Here is a 24,392-nt window from a genome sequence, read left to right on the forward strand (position 1 = left end):
TAAGAAGAAAAAAAAAAGGAATTAGAAAAGCCACGACAGAATTTCGTAATGGTTTTGGGACTGTCAGACATAAATAGAGTTTTAAAATCGAGAAAAATAAAAGGGGAGTCGTCACCAATCTTTGTTAGGGTGTGATTATCCACCAAAAAGTTTATCTTTTTAATAAAACTGTAAAAACAGATTTAAAGTTTATCAAAAAGATAAATTTCAGTCTACAAAAAATCAGGTTGGGTCTAAGAGTCGGTTATGTGAGGGGAAAGATTAGCACCCCACAACGCCCATAAATTGATATCATTTAATTACGTGCTATTTTAGGTGTTGGATAAAAATGATTTTAATTTGAAATTTAACACTAATTCCCTTTATTTGAAAAAATAAAATTTTGCTAAAAATTTTATTTTAGAACTATTGAGAAAATCTTTAAGTTAAAGAATTATCTTAAAATTCTCCAACATCTAGGTAGAATTTAAAATAACTTTTTTTTGCTTAAGATTTAACACAATAATCCTTAAAATGAAATAACACTCTTTATAAAAAATTATTGGTGACTCTCCAACATCTAGGCAGAGCTTAGGTGCGACTGTTTATATTTAAGATCCTAATTTTATTATACTTTTTATTTATTAATCTTATTATTAATGCGAATTAAGAAATCGTGTGAAAAGACTTAACGAAATAAAATTTTCTAAATAACCCATCATCTAGGCGACATTCGGGAACAAATTGCTTCAAATGAAATTTTCACACGTGTCCCTATGATTTTTAGGAGGTTTTGAGTAAGGGCTTGAGCAGAGGTTTTGAAGGTTTAGTTTTAAAGTTTAGAGGATTTTAAGGCTTGAATTTTAGGATATGGAAGGTTTAGGGTTTTGATTTTAGAGTTTGGAGATTTTAGGGTTTGGGTTTTGTGGTTTGGGATTTTGATTTAAGGTTTTGGATTTTAGGGATTTTGGATTTTGAGGTTTGGATTTTAGGGTTTCGGATTTTAAGGATTTGGATTCTGGGGTTTGGATTTTAGGGGTTTTGAATTTTAAGGGTTTGGATTTAGAGGATATTAGATTTTAGGGGTTTCAGATTTTAGGATTTTGCATTTTAAGGGGATTTTGGATTTTAGGGGTTTTGGATTTTAAGGGTTTTAGAAACCTAAGATTTTGAAAATTAAGAATTAGTGTTTAAGGTTTCGTTTTTAAGAAAATACGAACATCTCTAAAAATTTTTAACATCTAGACGAATTTTCGAAGCATGTTCGATTTTAATGATTTTTGAAAATTAATTAAAAATTTCTTATATTTCTTTTTATGAAAATTTATTAATAATAATTTTTCAATATCTAGGCGAAATTATTTTTTAAAAAAATATTTTTTAATTCCTTTCAACATCTAGGCAATGAAAATAATAATAAAAATAAATATTTTTTTAAACATTTTTAATATATATTTTTAATCGTTTGCATTTTTATTATTATTAAAACAATGAGACATTTATTCTAACAAATTTAAAAATTTATCATGTAAGAATAAATAAAACTAACTCAAAATAACATAAAAAAATTAAAAAAAAATTTTTTTTTACCTGAACCAAATCGGTCAACACTGGTCTAGGTCGATTTGATCGGTTCGACGGTTTGATCAGTGGTTCGAGTGATCCAACGGTTCAGATTGATTTACTGGCGGTTCGTCTGAACTGGTTCAAGATTGGCTGAAGCGGATTGTTGGGTCGAGTTACGTGGATCTCGGATCGGATCCGGGTCAATACGCGGATCCTCCTTAGCCTGAAACGACGTCGTTTTGGCCCTATGCTCAAAACGACGTCGTTTTGCTTTTAATGTTTTCTATAAAAGTCATTTTTTATCTCATTTTTATTTTAGAGGGGAAAAAAGGGGAGAGAGGGGCTTTGGGGAGAGGTCCGACCATCTCATCGTCCGGTCGTCGGAGCACCGCGTCGACCGTCGCTTGGTCCACCGTCACCGGTGGTCGAAAACTTAAAAGTGACCACGAAGCTGCTTTCGACGCGATCTTTCCAGATTCGATCTCCTCTTCGTCGAAAATAGCTCTGATCGATGTAGATCGGGGTTCAAAGTTTTCTGTTCTTCTCTTTTTTCTTTTTTTTTGTTTTATTTTGTTGAAACAAGACTGACGTGATTTTTTTTTTTTTGCTTTTGCAGGTAGCTTTGGCATTGGGTTCCTCCCTGTGGGGAGGACTGTGTGTGTCTTTTTGTTTCTATTTTTTTGTTCGTATTTTTTTGGTTGGTATGAATTCTGTTTGAGGTTGTTAAAGGGAGAGTTTGGCTTGGTGTTTGAGCTTGAAACGAGAAGGTGCTAAAGGTAGTATGTCTGGAGGTTTTTCAGAGGGGTTCCGAGAGCTTTTTGGAAAGAAAAGGTCCGAGAGTTGTTTTGAGAGGTGGTCCGAGAGTTGTTTTGAGAGGGGTCCGAGATTTTAAAGAACTCCAAGGTGGTTGTAGGGTGGCTATAGGTGGCTGTAAGCTGGTGAGCATGGGTAGACAAGGAGCTGGTCAGAGGGCTGTAGGGTGGTTGGTCGGGAGTGGCAGCAATGCCAGCCACCCTACTTTCTATTTTTATTTTTTTTTATTTTTTTATATTTTTATATAATTAATAATTATTTTTTTAAAATATTATTATTATTATTATTAAAATTAAAACAGTAGACCCGAATAAAATCGATGTCTACAATTGCCCCTCTTTGTACATTACTGAGAATCAAGAATATGACAAAGACAAAGACAAAGACAACGATTTTGTTCGAAAGTAAATCATGATTTTTTTTATTTTTTTTAAAACACAAAACGATTGGGATGATACCGCAAGTCAAAAAATAATGAATTGATCGAGATAACATCGCGAATTGAATTTATGCCTGGAGGTCTTACAAATCATTCTCGGAGGTCTTAAAGAATCGACTGGGATAACATCGTAAGTTAAAAAATATAAAATCGATCGGGATAATACTGCGAATCAAAATTATGCCCGGAGGTCTTAGAAATCATGTTCGAAGGTCTTACAGAATTGACTGAGATAACACCACAAGTCAAAAGATAAAGAATCGATCGGGATAACCCCGCGAATCGAATTTATGCTTGGAAGTCTTAAAAGTTGTGCCCGAAGATCTTAGAAATCATACCCGAAAGTCTTACAAAATCGACTGGGATAACATCGTAAGTTGAAAAATAAAGAATCGATCAAGATGACATTACGAATCAAATTTATACCCGGAGGTTTTAGACATCATGTTCGAAGGTCTTACAGAATCATGTCCGGAGGTCTTACAAAATCGACTAGGATAATACCACAATTCAAAAGATAAAAAATCGATTGGGATAACATCGCGAATAAAAATTATGCCCAGAGGTCTTAGAAATTTATGCTCGAAGGTCTTAAAAATCATGTTCGGAGATCTTATAGAATCAACTGGGATAACACCACAAGTCGAAAGATAAAGAATTGATCGGGATAACATCGCGAATCGAATTTATGCGCAGAGGTCTTAGAAATCATGCTCGGAGGTCTTACAGAATCATGCCCGGAGGTCTTACAGAATCGACTGGGATAACACCACAAGTTGAAAGATAAAGAATCGATCGGGATAACACCGTAAATCAAATTTATGTCCCAAGGTCTTGAAAGTTATACCCGGAGGTCTTAGAGATTATGCTCGAAGATCTTAAAAGTTGTACCCGAAGGTCTTAAAGATTATGCCCGGAGGTCTTACAAATCTCAAAATTTTTGAATGCTCCTCATGATCAGAGGCAATGAAACTTTAAAAATTTGAAAATTTTTTAATCTTGAAAGTCATGCGCAGAGGCTTTTGGAGATTATGCTCGAAGGTCTTATAAATCTCAAAATCTTTGAATGCTCCTCATAATTAGAAGTAATGAAACTTTAAAAATTTCAAAATCTTTTAAAACATGGCTTTCGCCTTATCAAAAATTTTTGAGACTCTAAAGATCTTTTCTGATAAAGGTTCCATCTAAACAGAGGCTTTGAAATCTTGATTAAAATTGGTTCCTCTTAAACAGAGACTTTGAAATCTTGATTGAGAACGGTTCTTCCTAAACAGAGACTTTAAAACTTTAAAAACATGCCCTTTTTCTTTCTTTTTCTTTGTTTTTAATACTTACAAAGTTGATAAATGCAAACATGATACAAATGTCTATTCTCATCAAATGATGCTAATGGAAATATCAATGCAAATGTAAATGCCAATGTAAGAATGCAAATGCTCAATACATTTGACTTTTTCATAATGCAAATGACAATATCCTTTTCATGTAGATGCCCCTACAAATACCTTTTCTTAGGATGCAGATATCATGATGTAGATGCAAATTCTTCTTATGGTGTGAATACAAATGTCTTATACAAATGCCAATGCAAGTGATGCAAATATGAATGCCTTTCTTGTGATACAGATGCAAGTGATGCAAATGCAAAGACTCTTCTTGCCCTCTTTTTTTTTTTTGAAAAGTTTCTGTTTAAATTTTCATTGTTTCATTTTTACCCAAAAAATGATCTTAGTATTATGTACAAAATACTCAAATAATCTCTGAAATATTTTTTTAAAAATGATCAAAAATTACCCCACATAAAATATCTTTGCAATTGAATGAAAAAAAAAACTAAAATTCAAGACTTTTGAATCCCTTAAAAATTGATGATTACTATTTGAAAGGCTCATGAGTGAGGTAATTGACAATTTAATTTTTTTTATTGGTGACATATCTTATGTAAAGCTCGACGAGGGTTGCAAGGATTTCTCTTAGGCTCTCAAAAGAGATAATTTTTTTTTAAAACACTTTTTTTATTGAAAATGTGATACTCCAATGTAAGTCAAAACTAGCCATTACTTTTCAAACAAGATTTGAAAAGAAGGTAGGGTTGGCCTTTTTTTTTTTTAAGGAAGGTCTTTAATAGGTACTGGTCCTTTAAAAGGTTTTGTATCGAGACCTTTTATTTTGGATAGAACCTTGAAACTTTGAAATTCATTATGAGGCCTCAAAAATTACTTTAGCTCTAAACTGCCCTTTTGGGGTTTTCACCTTAGAGCTATATTTTTTTTTATCGATGAAGAATTTAACAAGTATATATAAATTCAAGGATATTGCTCTTCAATCCAAGTATCTATATTTGATCAAAATGGGCTTTTCAGGGTGTGTAATGTAGGCCGAGGTTAAGGGTTCTGAAAGAATGGATAAATAGGCTCAAAATATGTTATTCAGGGTAATTAGGCCAATGATCTTGAGGAACATTCTCTGACTTTCTTCCTTTGCTTTTTCTTTTTGAAACATTTGGCTTTAATTTTAGCAACTTTATTCACCCCCTTTTTTTGGCCTTGAATTCTCATTTTCAAGGTACATATTTTTTTTTATTTGGTTTTTTTTCGAATTCTAATTAAAGCTTCAGATTCTTATCTCTAAGGTTTCTTTGTTTTGCTTTAGGAATACTTAACTTCATCTTTGGCTGTTCACTTTTTTGAATCTTGAAATTTTAATTGAAGCCTTGTTCACTTTTTACCCCAGACTTTTACCTTCGAAGGACAAGTTAGATGCTTTTAATATTGAATACTTTTCTTGAAGTTAATCTTGAATGTATCCTAATTTTACCCCCTAATGTAGAAAATGATCCTTGACTAGGGTTTATTTTGAAAAAAAAAATTTAATAGACTCAAATGGGTAGCAAATGGATAATTTTTATGTACGAAAAGGATAGAGAAAGATGGTCTTTCATCATTTCAAACATGATCATTTGGCTAGAAGAGCAAATCATTGAATATGTCCCTTTTGTTTATTTTTTTCTCTTTTTTTTTTACTTTTTTTTGTTTTATTTTTTTATGCCCCGTCCTTTTTTACTCAAGGTTCTAATGACAATCAAGTCGTATAGGATCGATCACATAGCTCAAAAAGGCTCTTTGAGCTTAAAAATTTTTTTGGTATTTTTTTGGTGAAAGGAAGAGAAAATGTATAAAGGTATGAAACAAATTGTCTTAGGCAAAAAGGAATTCTTTTTTTTTCTTTTTCTCAATGTGCCTTAAGACATTGAACAAAGGTTATTTAAGAAAAAGGCTCAAGCATTTTTGTATCTATAGTCATAGCAAAATTTTGACACACATTGACTTATCAATTGAAAAATTTGAAAGAGTATCTGATTTTTAAAATTCAAAATAAACTTTCAAAATTAATCTCTATTGTTCTTTGCCCAAGAAAATATTATCGACCCTTTAAGGTTTGAATTCAAACACACATTTCCTGAAATGTTATGGTTGATGAGTCTAATTATTTGAGTGATTAGGGTCGTGAAAGTATTTAAAAAGGTGTGAAAGTATTTGATGAGCTTTTTTCTAATAGTAATCACCATTTCTTTTAAGAATCTTTTTATCTTTACTGCAAAATAAAACTTTTTTTTTTTTTAAAGTTACTTATGTGAGACTTTTATTCAAACAAATGCATAAAGAGAAAATTTCATGAAAAAGATCCAAAGTATTCAATTCTTCCAAAATAAGTTAAATAACTCATTGAGACACAATGCACATGTCTTACATACATAGTAAAAAAAAAGAATCATCCTATCCTGATTTTCAAAACTTGACACCTCCCTCTTCATCTCAACTTCTCACATTTGACAATTGAATGGAGTCAACAACTTTTATTGTTCTATTACCTCTGGAGTCAAAATATCATTCTTGATAAGATCTTCAACTTTTTCTTTCAACTGCCTACGTTTTTCAGTTGAGTGGCCAATTATCCCCATGTGATAATCACACTTATCTTTAGGATTGTAACTCCTTGTTGATAGATTTAGTGTTATTTTCAGAGGCACAGGAGTGAGATATTGACCTTCTATTAGTAAAGGTAAAAGGTAAAAAATAGGGATGGATAATTTTTCTTGATCATTCCTTGGTCTCTTTCAATTTTTTATCGATCGGATAGTGGATTCAAATGTAGAAACAAGATCATGAATAACCATTTGAGGATGGAAATTTGCTTGAAAGCCCAAATGCTAGCTTGGTTGACAAAGATATGGGTTTTGAGAGATATGGCTTATGGCAGGGTGATGGGTTTGAAAAGTAGGGTAAGGATCGTATGGGATAAAGCTATTAGGTAGATGCCCCTCCATTATGACTGCTTGCACTTTTTTTTTATTCTGTTTTGATGTACTTTCCTCTTCAACATTTATCGCATCTTTTAACTTAATCCTACCACTCTTGATTGTATTTTTTATAATTTTATCAGAAATTACCATGTCCGAAAAGTTTTTAGAGATATTCCTAATCATTCTTTCATAATAAAGAGTGTCCAAAGAATTGACAAATAAAACAGTAATTTTTTTCTGACATGGATGTTGTACTTGAACTGCTATGTCTCTTCATCTATGTGCATATTCTTTGAATGTTTCAGTTGATCTTTTCTTTATGTTCTGTAAGGATAACCTATCTGGCACCACATCTTCAACATGCTTGTATTGTGCTAGGAAGGCCCTAGCTAATTCATTTCAAGAGTGAATCTTACTTCGGTCTAACTGAACATATCATCTTGCTGCAGGTCCAGTGAGACTATCTTGAAAGTAATGGATCAATAATTTATCATCATGAGTGTAGCCTGTCATCTTTCGACAATATATGATGATGTGTGTTAAAGGACATTTCGTTCTATCATACCTCTCGAAACTTGAGGCTTTGAATTTTAATGAGATAACAAGATCAGGTACTAGACTAAGTTCACTGACGCCAACATTCTTGTACACATCATGGCTTTCAATTACTTTTAATCTCTCTTTCAACAGATCATACTTATCTTTCATCACTATATATTCTGATGGATCTAGCACCCTTTTCAATTTCTTCAATTCTTTATGATTATCCACATTAGGCAGAGTAGTGAAATCGTGAGGAGTATGCCCAGGATTGACATTTGTCTAAATTGATGGTAACTTGGCAAAATGGCCAATATAAGGTTGATGAGTTATTGGAGGTGCTTGTGATACATGGGGATCTTGAACATATGTGAACCCAGATGGATAATAGTGTCTCAACAGCTGTTTCCTCTTTTGTCCTATGCGTCGTAACAACTCTTTTTTTTTTGTCAATTCCACTATCATCTATTTTAATTCTGTCAGTTGTCTGTTCATGTTTTGTTGCATTCTCGTAACTTTTCATTGATCTCTCTTTGGGCCTTTTCTACTCTGTCCATTTGACTGACATCTTTATTTTTCATGATTCTGGTACTAACTCAAGTGCTATAAGTGTGCAGACTCAACTAACCTCGTTTTCCAGGATAGCTATCCTTGAACCTTTTATTAATCATCAAAAGTTAAAAATGCACAACAAAAATTTTATTATTAAAAATCTTTTGGCTTTGAAGGTTTAACAAAAGCATATTCACAATCATCATCTTTTATCTTTAACTAGCATGAAAAATAATAAATTTAAACACATGATGTATGATGTGCAAGCCAAATTTTATTATTATTAAGAATGGAGAAACTCGAGTTCCATCATATATTCTGACTGAATTATCTAAAGACATTCTTTCCTCTTCGAGTTCAATGAAAGTATATTCATAACCGTCACTCTTTTTTACTGGCTCTAATTATTAAAGGTGGACAGAGGTATCAATTCATAACAATTCAAGCTAAAAGAAGTTTTCATTCCTTCCAAAAGTATCAAGTTTACACATCATAAACCATTCTAGGGTTGGGGCCAAAAAGTGCCAAACCTGGTCCCACTTCTCTTTGTCTTACCTAAAAAAATAGTTGACTATGATTACTAGAGAGGATAACTCTTTGCTTAAAAAACTTTTTATTCATCATCCTGATCAACTTTACTGATACCTGCAGCACTGCCTACCATTTTAATATGGATCAAAGAAGGGTTTTCATGAATAACTAGCTTCATCTTGGCATCAAAACTCAGATATCTGACTTTCATCAATCTCTACACCCTATGTTTCAAAGCTGTGTAATCTTTCAGAGAATGACCCATAACATCAAAATGGTATTCATATTAGGCATCAAGGTTATACTATTTAGGAAAAAGTGGTTTGCGAGGTTCAGCAGGGATAGGGGCAATGAGGTAGTTCCTTAGGAGCAGCGGGTATAACTCTGTGTGGGATATATGTATTGGATCAATAGGGGCTTTTCCTTTAGTGTTACTAGAGTTTTTTTATCCTATGATTGGTTTGCTTTACTGAGAAGGTGTTGGTGTAGTTGGTCTCGAGGTGAATTAAAAAACTCTGGCTTGAAGATTGGGCTGATAAAGTGGTAATTGGATAGCATGCTGAACAAGCGATTGTGAAATGTGAGGTGAGGGACGTGAATTCAAGTATGAAATTTTTGAAGGTTGTATAACACTTGGGGGCTTAATTCTAGGTGTTTGGAAAGGAGGTTGGAAGTAGTCATAAGAAGGATTTAAGTATGGGTTAGGACTTGAAATGGTTGGTGATGGTTGTTTGAAGCCAGGTGACTCCGTATTAGCAATCAAACTCTTGAGCTCAGTCATTTGAATGGCTAGTTCACCCATTCCTCTCTTGAGTTCGCTCAAACTTCGATCACTGTTCAAATTATCCAATGCCTTAATATGCTCTTAAAGAGTGCTAGAATTAAAAGAAGCCGATTGATCTTGACTTGATGGGATCGAAAGTGACAACGATCCTTAAGGAGGAACAAACTCAACTCAACAACTACTTTTAACTATTTCTATCAATTGAGGCATTTGTTGTTTCATTTTTCGAAGTTCGAGCCATAACTCCTCTTGATTTAACTTCAAAGCATTAATCCTTACTTCCAATTGATCCCTTATTTCTATCACTCTAGTTTCCACCAAGACAAACATTTTATTTTGGGACTTAGACTAAAAATTTTAGACTTTACCCTTATTGAATGAATATCACAAAAACAAAGACACACAAAGTATGTTTATGAATACATGAATATGAGAATGTCACGAAATGCATATATATTTATGACAATGGATTTTTATATGTATAAAGACCCAAATAAAAATTTTCGTCAACCATGAATGTGTATGCAAAAAATACAATGTTATGTTGTAAGAATGTGGGATATGAAATGCAATGTATGTTTCATACGACCCTATTATTCATGAATCTATATGCATGAAATGCAATGACATATTTACGTAAATGATGAGATGTATTCCTTTGACTAATGCAGCATACTTGTATGGAATGCATGAACCTATCAAGTGCTTATTATATTTTTATATGAAATGTAATACTTGTGTTATGTCATCCTAATGAACTGACACTACCTTTAAACATGTAATGAGATGAAATGTGCGCACTACTTATTAAGACACGTATGGTAGGCATGTATCATTTATCAACAAGTGTATAACATGGGATGCATGCATTGTCCATTGATGTGGATGGGATGGAATGCTCATATTATCCTACCATGATGCGCATGGGATGGGATGCATGTATCATTTCATCATGATGCAAGAAATGCGAAAGATGAAGTAAAATATAAAATTTTTTATTTTGAAAAGGAAAAATGAAATAAATAAGGCTTGAAAATTAGCTTTATTCGGCCAATAAACAAAGAATTCAAAAAAAATCTTTAATCTTTGAAAATGTTCTTTTACCTTTTTTTTCAATGATTGACCTAAAATAAATACCACATATTCAAATATAATACACATAATCAAAGAAAAAAATAATAAAATAAAATAAGACTTAAGAATTCAAAACAAACAAGTAAGAGAAATAACCATACGACAAAATAATATAACGTACAATGTCTTAATTTTTGGTAATTTTTTAAAAAGATGGCATGGCTCTATCCTAGGTAGGCTTCCTATGGCTCACGATATGCTAGGTTAGGATTTATATGTCTAAAGGTTCCCAGACTATTCCTCACATCATTGCCTATTATAGACTAGTAAGGTTCCCCGATCCTCGCCTATTATGGGTTATTAACGAAAAATGTTCAATCTGAGTGGAAGTATTTTGCTAGTAAATACGGAGGTTATCACCTCACGAAAGCGTAGCTACTTTACTTCCTCCTAAAAAGGATAGAGCCCGGGTATAGAGCTCATGCATGCGAGTGAATATGCAAAGTGTGTGCAAGGTAATGTATTAATCAAAATAACATGAATAAATCATAACCAAAAACAAAATCAAATTGAAGTAATAACTAACCCATAATTTATTTTATTTATTAACATGGATGTTTTCAAAAAATAAAATTAAAGAAATTAAATTAAATATCAAATAAAATCAATTAAATCCAACAATTATCGATAGCGCATAATTAAAATTTTGGCCTGTCTCTCAAACAAATCCCCAGTGGAGTCGCCAAGCTGTCGTAACGGTTTTGGGACCGTCAAACATAAAGAGAGTTTTAAAATCGAGAAAAATAAAAGGAAAGTTGCCACCAATCTTTGTTAGGGTGTGATTGGCCACCAAAAAGTTTATCTTTTTAATAAAACTATAAAAATAAGTTTAAAGTTTATCAAAAAGATAAATTTCAGTCTACGAAAAACTAGGTTAAGTTCGAGAGTCGATTACGTGAGGGGAAGGATTAGCACCCCTACAATGCCCATAAATTGGTGCCATTTAGTTACGCGCTATTTTCGATGTTGGATAAAAATGATTTTAATTTGAAATTTAACACTAATTCCCTTCATTTGAAAAAATAAAATTTTGCTAAAAATTTTATTTTAGAACTATTGAGAAAATCTTTAAGTTAAAGAATTATCTTAAAATTCTCCAACATCTAGGTAGAATTTAAAATAACTTTTTTTTGCTTAAGATTTAACACAATAATCCTTAAAATGAAATAACACTCTTTATAAAAAATTATTGGTGACTCTCCAACATCTAGGCAGAGCTTAGGTGCGACTGTTTATATTTAAGATCTCAATTTTATTATACTTTTTATTTATTAATCTTATTATTAATGCTAATTAAGAAATCGTGTGAAAAGACTTAACGAAATAAAATTTTCTAAATACCCCATCATCTAGGCGGGCATTCGGGAACAAATTGCTTCAAATGAAATTTTCACACGTGTCCTTAAGATTTTTAAGAGGTTTTGAGTAATGGCTTGAGTAGAGGTTTTGAAGGTTTGGTTTTAAGGTTTAGAGGCTTTTAAGGCTTGAATTTTAGGATATGAAAGGTTTAGGGTTTTGATTTTAGAGTTTGGAGATTTTAGGGTATGAGTTTTGTGGTTTGGGGTTTTGATTTAAGGTTTTGGATTTTAGGGATTTTGGATTTTGAGGTTTGGATTTTAGGGGTTTCGAATTTTTTGGGATTTGAATTTTGGGGTTTGGATTTTAGGAGTTTCGAAATTTAGGGGTTTGGATTTAGAGGATTTTAGATTTTAGGGGTTTCGAATTTTATGATTTTGGATTTTAAAGGGATTTTGGATTTTAAGGGTTTTAGAAACCTAGGATTTTGAAAATTAAGAATTAGTGTTTAAGGTTTCGTTTTTAAGAAAATACGAACATTTCTAAAAATCTCTAACATCTAGGTAAATTTTCGAAGCAAGTTCGATTTTAATGATTTTTTAAAATTAATTAAAATTTTCTTATGTTTCTTTTTATGAAAATTTATTAATAATAATTCCTCAACATCTAAGCGAAATTATTTTTTAAAAAAATATTTTTTTATTCCCTTCAACATCTAGGCAGGAAAAATAATAATAAAAATAAATATTTTTTTTGAACATTTTTAATATATATTTTTAATTGTTTTCATTTTTATTATTATTAAAACAATGAGACATTTATTCTAACAAATTTAAAAATTTATCATGCAAGAATAAATAAAACAAACTCAAAATAACATAAACAATAACATAAATAAATTAAAAAAAAAATTTTTTTACTTAAATCGGATCGGTCAACGGTCTGGGCAACGCTGGTATGGGCTGATCTGACAGGTTCGGTGATTCGATCAGTGGTTCGGATGATCTAGCGATTCAAATCGATTCACTGACGATTCGTCTAAACCGGTTCAAGGCTGGCTGAAGCGGGTCGTCGGGTCGGGTTGCACGGATCTCAGGTCAGATCCGGATCAACGCACGGATCCTCCTTGGCCTGAAACGGTGTCGTTTTGGCCCTATGCTCAAAACGACGTCGTTTTGCTTTTAATGTTTTCTACAAACGTCAAATTTTTTTAGCTCATTTCTGTTTCAGAGGGGGAAAAAAAGGGGGAGAGAGGGGCTTTGGGGAAAGGTCCGGTCGTCTTGCCGTCTGGCAGTCGAAGCACCGCGTCGGTCGCCGTCAGTGGCCGAAAACTTCAAAAGTGACTAGGAAGCTACTTTCGAAGCAATCTTTCTAGATCTAGTCTCCTCTTCATCTGAAATGGCCTTAATCGATATAGATCAAGGTTCAAAGTTTTCTATTCTTCTTTTTTTTCTTTTTTTTTTTGTTTTGTTTTGTTGAAACAAGACTGACGTGGTTGTTTTTTTTTTGCTTTTGCAGGTAGCTTTGGCGTTGGGTTCCTCCCTGTGGGGAGGACTCTGTGTGTCTTTTTGTTTCTATTTTTCTGTTCGTATTTTTTTGGTTGGTATGAGTTCTATTGAAGTTGCTAAAGAGAAAGTTTGGCTTGGTGTTTAAGCTCGAAACAAGAGGGTGTTGAGGGTAGTATATCTGAAGGTTTTCCAGAGGGGTTTCGAGAGCTTTTAGGAAAGGAGTGGTGTTTTGAGAGGGGGTCCGAGATTTTAAAGAACTCCAAGGTAGCTGTAGGGTGGTTGTAGGTGGCTATAGGCTGGTGAGCGTAGATAGACAGGGGGCTGATCAGAGGGCTGTAAGGTGGTTGATCGGGGGCAGTAGCAGCGCCAATTACCCTATTTTTTGTTTTTTTATTTTTTATATTTTTTTTGTTTTTTTATATTTTTATATAATTAATAATTATTTTTTAAAAATATTATTAAATTAATATTATTATTATTATTAAAATTAAAATAGTAGACCCGAAGAAAATCGATGTTTATACAGAACAAACTTAATATGTTCCAAAACTTTTCCCAAACTTAACAAATTTGGAAGTGTTATATTTGATGCACTACCAGTTAGATGTTCTACATCCATTGGACATGTGGCAATTTGTAATTGGATAAAAAATTATCTCCTTCTACACATGCATCATCATAACTTGTTGAACAAAATGATAAGAACAATAAGAATGAAAGACATATAGGAAATGCATTAAAGAAATAAGTGGAAGAGCAACTCCTGACAACTACATTATAAGAGCTCTCCTCTTTGTTCATGGGCAAAACTAAAAGAGCATTTTATAAATGCTCCAACAAAACACTAAATATTAAACAAGAAAAGAAAGCATCTAAATGAAAATGGATAGACGACAAGACAGGTTCTTGATCACTTTCAACTTCTGTCAGCTTCATTTGTTCATGCCAGTTGCATCCTTCACAGCTTCTTTAGCTCCCTGTGCCTTGTCCATCATCTGCTGCCTAGTCTGCCAATTAATTAATATATAACAACAGATTTTAATTAATTCATGTTACTTTCAAAACCAAAAGGAAACAAAAATCGATGATCTTGGATTTAGTTTTTTCTAACCTCTTGCATTGATTCCTTTGCAGATTGGGCAGCATTGGCAGCCCTGTCCATCATGCTGCTACCCTTTTCCTGAAATAAACATAAGAAAATGCACCCTTATACCTGTAAGTAGATAAGTCTACTTGGATCCGCCCGAAGAGGGATGTACCAGAAAAGCTCACGAACCCTTTCCTGCCAAATAAAAAAAAAAAATTATAATTCAATGAAAAACTTACCTGAGCGTGGCCCTTGGCCTCACCAGCCTGGTAGCTTATGCTCTGAGAAGAGTTATCAGACATATTTGGTGCTTGTATTTGGAATCTAAAAGCTGTAAAATTAGAGATTAGAGAGGTAGGTACTGTTATGATGTGCTGCACATTAATTGTGAAGATATGCTTCCAATTTATAGTTTGGAAAACCATTTAATTTATTGACATGTATAGAGGAAGGCAATTTCAGAGGAGATCTCTCGGCCTTTTGACCAGGCACTTTGAATCCAAATGCTGTTTTGGTGGTTGAGACCTTTGACACATTCTTGCCATTGGTGCTCATGAATTAGGGCTGATGACACTCACTATGGTTTTTCAAAAACAGCTTTTTGTTAATCAGCATTATTTCTTTTTTAGTTATCAAACCAAATAGACATAAGGCTTTGTTTCGTAGAATCGATAAAAAAAATATAAAAATAAAAGGCTAGAATGAGTGAAAAATGAAAAGATAAAAAATATAGTAAACTTGGTTGAAAAGATGAGAAAAAAAATGAAAAGAAAATTACTTTTTCTTTAATATATTTATCCATTTAATACATTATTTTCACTTTCAAGAAAATACAATATATTAATTATATAATTTTCTTGCAAATATCATCTTAATAAGGTCAATAGGTATTGATTAACATTTTCATTACTAATATGATTTATATTACATATTTTTTTAAAAAAATAATATAGAGTTATATTAATTTATATTATTGTTATATGGCAAATTTTTCATATTAAATAATTTTAATTAATATCATTTAAGATATATTTGATACATAAAATTATGATATGATAGAATAAGATGATATTATGAATAGGATTAGAATAAATAATATTATCTTATCTTATATTTCATGTGCATTAATATTATGATAAAATAATTTATTTATTGATCAAAATTATTTTTTCTCAAAGTTTATACAATTTAAATTATTGATTTAATTTTTAAATGTATAAAAAAACATGTAAGTTCAATCTCATGAATTAAAAAATATGTAAAGTCATATTTGATACATAAGATGATAGATAGGATAGAATGATAATCATTTTATATTATATTTAGTTTGTATCTAAAAAAAATAAAATGATAATCATCTTATATAATATTTTATATAATTATTACTCCTATTGTATTACTAACTATATATAATTTCAATATTATTTAAATGATATTATATTTTGCAATATGATTAAATTGTAATAAATAGTATTACAATTAAATAGTACTAAATAAAAGCATTTAACATTATGCAAACAATACTTAATCAAAATAATATTATCTAATACACTGAAAAATCAGCTGCAATGCATGTATTTGTGTTCAATGATTCCAAATATATATAGTATAATTCTCACCTTTTCTATTTATTTTTCATAATTTGTATGGGTTAGCAACTCGTATTATACCATTTGTTTTTTTTTCTTTTATATTTTTTTATTTTAATTTTTTAATTAGATAAATTTTATAACAAAATAAGACAATTGATAAAGATAGTAAAATAATTAGTATCTGATGAATTTCAATCTATCTCGATTTGATATGAATATTTTTGTAAAAAAATCGATATCAAATCGAGTCAAATTAGGTTTTTAGAAAAGTAAAGAGAGGTAAAACGTTAATTTACGGTATTTTGTTTTGAGTTATCTCATAGTATATATGTAAATGTATATATTTTATTATTAATTTAATTTTATGTTTATATTTATATACATGTATTATATTAAAAAAATTATTATTATTAGATTTTTGTTTTTGTTTTTGTTTTTCTATTGTTTTTGTTTTTATATTTTTTTAGATAAATTTAGTGAGAAAAAAAAGCCAATTGAGATATTCACGTGTCACCTTTATTTAGTTTTTTAATTAAATAAATTTTATAAAAATAATATAAAATTATTTTGAATTCAGCGCTGTTGGATTTTATTGGGGTTGGGCTGAGCCCACCCAAATAATTTAACTCACTTTGTTATTTTAATTTTCATCAGAGTATAATTTTCTTTTGCTTGTTGATATTGGCATCAATACATAAAATTTTTTGTCAAACAATATGCGTGTGCAAATGCATGTGTAAGTGTGTGTAAAAATAAAAAAAGTTAAATATTTAAATTAAATTCATATATATATATATATATATATATAGATACGTATATTGTACACTGTCTGCTTTCCTCTCGAGTAAGTTTACTTTTAAGTTTTCTTGAATTTTTTACCTATATTTTAAATAATAAAAATATTAGTCCGTAATTTATCATATGAACAACACGTTATGGTACTTGATAGTTCATACATACAATCTAACTTGTAAGCATGTAAAATTACAGAGAGAATTACAAACTTTAAAAATAAAAACATGGGATTTTATTTTATTTTGGTTTTATCATATTTTTGAGATAGCATGAAGGAAAAAGACCCAAAGCTGTGTATTTATTTTTCAGCAGTCATAAACATCCCATAATTACGCTGAAAGTTGATCCATCGGTACTCAAATGGAACTGCTGAAACCTTTATTGTAAGCATATTCTACAAGGGAATCGAGCTCATCATTGGTGCAGTCGATCAAATTGTCCTTATTTTTATCAGCAACGTCCATGGCCTCTTCAACTTGCTTGTTTGGCATTAGTGCACCTAGATGTTCAAAAGCATCCTTGAGCTGGTTCCTGTTGAGGCTGCCTTGCTTCGAGTAAGCTCGAAAAACTTGTTCCAATTTGTTTTTCTGATCCTTGTTATCCTTTGTGGCTTGCATTGGGGTTTTTGAGGTTTATGACAGAGTGATAATAGAGAGCAGGCTTGCCTAGCTTGGTTGGTTTGTTTTTCTTTTGCAACACAATTTGTTTATATAGACCCAAAACTCGAATACGATTCTGTTGAAGTGTAGGGGAATAAAACATTTTTTGGTGGTGGCTTTTAAAAATTGATTTCAATCAATAAATTTTTATAATGAATACTTCAAATATATATATATATATATATATATATATATTTATTCGAAGAGGATTGGTACGAATAAAAATATTAATGTTAATTTCTTCTTTTCTTCTGGCTTCAAATTAACCACAGATTGGAAAATGCTATATAGCAGCCTCCACTATCTTGTGTCCATTTTCTATTGTTTCATTTGTTTTAGCCCTCAATTTGCAGTTTTTAGTTGCTTTTTTTTCTCTTTTTTTTTCTGGTTGCCCGATTAAATGATGCATTTTGGTCCATTTGAGAATTTGGCAGATCTCGTGAGTTGTAGGAAGTACTTTGCTTGTAAATTGTGATAATTATTGTGTATGAATGTTAAGTTATCCAAAAATAAATAAATTTAGTATTAGGACTTTCTTTCTTTAATTGTTTGCTATAAGTGATTCTGGAGCAAACTACTGTTAACTAATTATTTGCATTGTACCGCTTCCAGGAATGGTGGCTTTAGTGGGTTAAAACTATGTACATGTTTCTCTCTCTGCTGTTCTTAATCTGGGTAGGATAGAACTAAGTTTGGTCTCTTTCAATTCCTTTGCACCTTTTTCCCTTGTACTGTAATATTTTCTCAACCTCCCTTTTGCAACGGGAAAGCTGTAGTGAAGATTAAGTGCTGAAGTTAGTAGCTGTGAGTTATAGTTTGAATTGTGCTACAATAAAGTCTTAACTGTCTGAAATCTAAAGATTTGTATTTACTTCATTTTGTCTTTTTACTTGGTAATTTCTAGGAGATTATAGCAGGGGAAAAAACCACTAGATTTTCTGCATCATATTGTTAAAAATGAAGAACTCAAAACCTTTGCCTAAACAAAGCTATCTAGATTGATACAGGTGTTGGTTAATATTTGTTATCTCTACTAAAAAGAATTTGTTACCATACTGTATAACTTCTTGTTGTGCGTTTGGAACTTCTTTTGTTAATGTTCCAGAAAAGTGAGACGTCTAAAGATACAGTTTGTTCAAGATTTAATTTTGCCATGGCTTACTTATAGAATATGCTGATCATTTTAATTATGCAAAATACTGTTTCAGGATGTGCACGGGACATCTAGAATTGGGGATGAACAATTTGTGGACTGTGATCTGAAAATTGTGAGTGTTTTTTGTCCCAGGTTTTACTTATCTATATGCGTGAGCTTTGAAGAGCCTGCTTGTTGGCATGAAAGAAACAAGGGTTAGCCATATGTTTTACTAGAGTAGCAATTTTTACTCTAATAGCTTGTATCGCCTTAACTTTTCTCTTCAGTTTATTGCTAAACTTTGCTATCTGGATTTTATTAACTGCTAACTGATTGTTTGTAATATTCATTCTTTTTTCAAACATAGAAGGTTTTAAAGAATGAAGCCAATAGCTCTAGAGGCATTTCAGGGTCCCAGCATTCTTTCCAGTAAGCCAAGCTGATGTTTGTTACTTCTGGATTTGAGGTATTGTACTCTAATGTGGCCTTAAATGCCCAACTTATTACCGTACATGGAATGCAGGACTGTGGATAAAGCCATTTCAGAGTTGGAGATGAGATTAGTGGCTGCTAGGGCAGAATGCGAGACAATTTTGAAAGTCCTTCTGATATCTGAGGACTTGAAGAATGTTGAATCAACTTTAAAAAGAAAATATTTTATGGCTATAGGAATCAATACTGCTTTTGGTAGTCGTAAGCAGAGAGATACAGTGCGTGCAACTTGGATGCCTCAAGGTGAATTAACTCTTTTCATGGAATTATTTAGTTTAATGGTTCTTTTTTTTTCCTCTGATCTTCCTCTTGATATATGATAAATGGAATCTTACTATAAATGTCCCAGCCAAGAAGTGAAAAAAATTGGTGGAAGAGAAAGGTGTCATCATACACTTCGTTATAGGTTGCAGGTAATTTCCTCCTTTTCTGCCCATACTGTCTAATCCTTCTAAAATACTTTGCTCTTTGCTATACTTTCTCCAGCAACTGCATGTAAAAGCTTCTTGCTTAATGTTGCCAACTAACTTGAGTCTGATTGTTTTATCTTCACAAAAATTGCAAGTTCCAATGATTCTTTAGTGAAGAACTCTCATGTGTTGGTTAACTGTTTGAGCGTAAAGTAAGAAGTAGAAAACTGAATTATTTGGTTGGCCTTTTCTGCAGTTCAACATCAGGTGGAATTCTTGATAAAGCCATTGAAGCCCAGGAAAGGGTGCATGGAGATTTTCTGAGATTGGTAATACTTCTGTTCTGTCCCATTCTTTCTGTTGTTATTAGTGGTTACTTTTATCCAGTAATCTTAATGTATTTGTAAGTGTGAATAGACCATAGAAAAATATTTAACGGGCCTTGTTCATAATAAAAGCAGCAATACATTGAGGGCTACCTGGAGTAGTCAGCCAAGACAAAAACTTATTTTGCCACTGCTGTTTCCTTGTGGGATGTGGAATTTTATGTCAAAGTTGATGATGATGTTCATGTAAATCTAGGTAAACAAAACTTTGTTCTTTCATTTTGCATGTGTAGAAATCTTTGTACATAACGTAATTCCTTTGTGAATATGCCTTAATTTCCTTTTTAGAATGAGATGAATTTATTATCCGAGTTTTATTAGGAATATGATGATGATAATAGTTTTAAAAGAACTAAAAGCCTTTTGCTTTTATCTGTTCATGAGAAAACTGAAAGTAATCATGTTAATATAAAAATGCTCAGAAAGTGAAGTTGAAAGAAGGAAATGTGGCTTCGAAGATGAATATGGGATAAAAATGTGGCAACTGGCAAGTGTACATTAACTACCTGGAACAGAAATAATGACTAATGTCATCAACTTGCTAAATTCCTGTAAACACTGTTGGTTGGTGCCATAAGGGAAATGCATTTACAATGTTTTAGTGATTCAGTGTCACTGGATTTAGTTGATAAACATTTTAGTTATCGCCTTTCAATTTAAAGGCAAGAGCTTGCATGCTGTCTAGAAGGTTAAGACAATTTTTTTCAATCAAAGTTATTAGATCTATGATAAATTGCTTAGCTACTACCTTGAATAAAATTAATTCACTCCTTATTGAGTTTATATGCTTTAAATACACTGCAGCAACACTTGGCATGACTTTAGCTGGACAAAGAAAGAAACCTAGAGTTTATATCAGCTGCATGAAGTCTGGTAGTCTGGTCCTGTTCTTGCTCGAAAGTAAGCAGAGTGCTGTGCTTACTAAATTAGCTTATATTAAGATATTGGCAATATTTGGTTATTCTTATTTATATGCTCTTTATTTAATAGGAAAGTGAAATAACATGAATCTGAGTACTGGAAATTTGGTGAAGTTGGAAACAAATATTTTCAACATGCTGCAGGGCAGCTGTATGCTATAGCGAAGGAATAGGCCACTTACATATCAATAAATCAGTGAGTTCATACTTTTCTTTTCTCTTTGGTTTGATTTCAACCCTGTTATATTTGATATGTTGATGTGTGCACTTCAACTAAGAGGAAGCTAGTCTATCCCATTACTGAACTAGCAACTAAAACAAAGAAGCTTTAGTTCCAGTTGCATGTGTCAAGCTGTAGAATCATGGGCTTCCACATGTTCAATTCCAAAGTTCTAATCTCAGATGCTTCAAGAAGTGTCGAAACTTTTTTATTGCCTCTAGTGATAATAATTATGCTCTATCTCAGGAATGTACTACATAAATATGCTAATGAAGATGTTTCATTGGGATCTTGGTTTATCAGTTTAGATGTGGAGCATGTGGATGATAGGCTTAAGCTTCATTGGGATCTTGGTTTATTGGTTTAGATGTGGAGCATGTGGATGATAGGCTTAAGCAAGTTGTAAAAAAATTTCATTAAGATTAATTTGGCCAAGTACAGAATCAGGCTTAAGCAAGTTGTAATGGAACAATTCTGCTTTCAGGTAAACACTATATTTCCTGGCTATTGTTTTCTTTTCCTTTCTATTTTCTTTTCAAAAAAAAAAATTATTTATTTGAAATTTTCAGTCATTTCATTGTCTAGAAAGTACAAAAATTTTTACTTATATGTTTTTAATGGAAATAATGAAGGATTAACTTGGATCAGTAAATTTAGTAAAAGGAACTTCAAATCAGGGTAACATGGTAATGTTACTATCATGAGCAAGCTGCCTTTTTCTATGAAAAAAAAAAAAAAAAAAAAGAACGAATAAGAAGTCACTTTAAACTTATAACCTGTCAGTTGAATGAATGAACTGATAACCGAGCATGCTAGGCTGATATCTGTGGTATGGTTATGAATTATCAAAACTATATTCGACCCTGACCAAGTTTGTTTGGTTGGTTTCTTGTTGGATCAGAACTGATGGTTCATCTATTCCTAAAAGGCTAAGTATGTACTGCTTGAGTTTTTCTTGGATTGTCAATATCAACTTTTTTTATGAAGTATATTTTACAGGTCTTTGGTCCTCCTTTCTTCTGTCTTTGTAGTTTGCTTCAGAAAAGCGGCTTTTCTCTTTGGTCCTTTAATTTTCAAGTAAGTCTTCATGATGCAGGTAATGTTGTATCTTAAATTGATGGATCAGTAGGTTGAGTGGATTATGTTGTTTTTGTACCAGGTTCCTGAGTCAACACACTATAGTATGGTATTCTATTTTGTGACAAGGGAATTAGTACCCGGATCCCATTTGCATCGGTTTGTTGATGATGATGATGAATTCCGCAATAGAGGCTGAAGCGTATTCCATCAGTGCCAAAGGTGTCTATCTTTCTTTGCTGTGTTTTGTTTAATGCTTAAATCAGGACATTTGAGACAGTTGGAAGCACTCTTCATTGTAATTGTGCCTCCATAATTCTTGTCATCTGTTGTTTATTAGTCTACCAAGTCCATATCACACACTTGATGTCATGGTACTAGAGAAGAGCCATGAATCCCACATCAATTGTGTACTAGAGTTGATTTTGGGATATAAGGATTCACACCCGTTCATCTTGTTAGCTGCTTTTTATGGGATAAAACTGTGAGGCAGCAAATCAAAGCGGACAATACCTCACGAATTAGTGTAGACCCTGACATTTGATATCAAAGCTGACTCTTGAGGTACTAGCGATATGTCATCGAGAACGGTGGTGTGTATTAGAGTTTGTGAGACAAAACTAGGTAAATGAAATCTGTAGCTGAAAAATTGTCCATTTATCAATGATTACTCTTTTTGAACTGACAAATATTCGGAAAAGCTCCTGTGTTTTAGGGACAATAAATTAATGCTGTAAATCTTATTGATTATCTGTACAGCCCTCTTGAATTTGGGCAACATGCTATCTAGACTCTCATTAGCAATTGCTGAACAGGATAGTGGAAATTCTGCTCGAGCATTTTAAGGATTGGTTTTCATTATACTACAAGAAAATGTAGCGTTAGTTTCACATATTAGATTCTCTGCAGGTTCACAGTTATGTTCTCGAAAATTTTCTCAAATCCTTTTGTTTGAGGCATGTGATGGTCAAAAAGAGTATAAGGGTATGTCAAGTCAATCTGATATGTTCAGTGCCACATTAATACGACATTATTTTTTTTGTCTCCCAATGATCTCTCATAATTTATATATAAATATGGAGGTCCAAGCATCATTAAGGTAAATTGATTCTATTCCATTTCTCTTTTTTACCCTTTTTTTTATCTGAATTTTTTTAACTTGCGTCAAAGTGCAATAGCAGAAAACACATTCTGCTTTTACCTCTAACCGCTCTTTTCTTCTCTTTTGCCTTTCCAAGAACACCCCGAGGTAGGGGCTCGGCACCAACACCTTTGATTTCCTTTTATGTACCCAAGCTTGAATATATGCATTTTAAGGCATAAAAAGGTGAATTGGTCATATTACATTGGATTTTGCTGTTTTAAAGTTAAAGACCGTTCCCAACCCAGCCACAGTGAATTTGCCTTTGATATGATCCTTTAAAGCATGTATAAGAAATCTGTCAGCCATGTTTCTACCATAGCTGCCTCAAATTACAGTTTTGCATATATTGTATTATGAAGTAGACCATTTCTTATACAGGTTCCTTTTATCTGCAAAAATTATCCTGCCAATACTTTGATTCAAGTAGCGATCCTTATGATTGATATGGGTTTACTTGTTCATTTCCCTCCATAGGTTGATATTGACATAGGTTCTACTGTTGATAATGGAGATTTGGGGCTTGTCATTGGTGTAATTACGACATTGTGGTTGACATGGCTTTCCTTGTACAAGTAAACGTCAGTCTTCCCAAACTCGTTATCTGGGAAAATTACTTGCCTTGTTTCTATTTATATTTTAATTTTTTTTTACCTATTTTGTAACTATTTTTATTATTGTATATTGAAAGTACTTGTTTATTTAATTTACGTGTATCATCAAATGTTTGTACAAAATTTGTAACATATATGTATTTTTTGTATTTTTATTTAATAAAATTCATAAATAATTTTGTAAAATATTTTATATTTTTTTATAAATAAAATGGAGCATTTTGTTTATTTATTTATTTTATTTATATATATTTAATATTTATATAATTATTTAAAAATAAATTAAAAAATTAAAATAAAATGAAAAAAATTATAAATAAAATATATTAAATATAATTAAAAAATAAATATTACTGATGAAAAACGTTATTTAGTGATTATTTATGAATCAATTATCTATAAATTATCAAAAAAATTTA

The 24,392-nt window shown here is 31.8% G+C and overlaps 1 protein-coding gene and 1 pseudogene across 2 annotated transcripts; one reads left to right on the top strand and one right to left on the bottom strand.

The window, feature by feature from the left end:
* Positions 1-13,215: 13,215 nt before the first annotated feature.
* Positions 13,216-15,104, bottom strand: LOC149512991 (uncharacterized). Its single transcript, XM_089750554.1, has 3 exons — positions 14,772-15,104; positions 14,557-14,625; positions 13,216-14,452 (listed from the first exon to the last, which is right to left on the bottom strand). Exons 1-3 carry the CDS (start codon positions 14,955-14,957, stop codon positions 14,378-14,380), a joined length of 330 nt encoding a protein of 109 aa, XP_089606680.1. The 5' UTR covers positions 14,958-15,104; the 3' UTR covers positions 13,216-14,377.
* Positions 15,105-17,052: 1,948 nt separating this feature from the next.
* On the top strand, positions 17,053-22,894 carry LOC111306599 (putative beta-1,3-galactosyltransferase 4; annotated as a pseudogene). Its single transcript, XR_016331313.1, has 11 exons — positions 17,053-17,473; positions 18,787-18,846; positions 19,081-19,142; positions 19,237-19,448; positions 19,555-19,618; positions 19,872-19,944; positions 20,077-20,197; positions 20,806-20,901; positions 20,992-21,117; positions 21,388-22,218; positions 22,301-22,894. The product of XR_016331313.1 is annotated as a putative beta-1,3-galactosyltransferase 4 (transcript).
* Positions 22,895-24,392: the final 1,498 nt, after the last annotated feature.

The sequence above is a fragment of the Durio zibethinus genome, chromosome 21 (assembly GCF_047325235.1).
Source record: "Durio zibethinus cultivar Kanyao isolate XHJ-2024 chromosome 21, ASM4732523v1, whole genome shotgun sequence".
Lineage (NCBI taxonomy): Eukaryota > Viridiplantae > Streptophyta > Magnoliopsida > Malvales > Malvaceae > Durio > Durio zibethinus.

Excerpts from the sequence above, each read along its gene's own strand:
- LOC149512991 (XM_089750554.1), bottom strand. The coding sequence starts at position 14,957 with ATGGTTTTCCAAACTATAAATTGGAAGCATATCTTCACAATTAATGTG. Across the intron at positions 14,626-14,771 it reads AGGCCAAGGGCCACGCTCAG|GAAAAGGGTAGCAGCATGAT; the intron begins GTAAGTTTTTCA and ends TGTTTATTTCAG. Across the intron at positions 14,453-14,556 it reads CAAAGGAATCAATGCAAGAG|ACTAGGCAGCAGATGATGGA; the intron begins GTTAGAAAAAAC and ends ATTAATTGGCAG.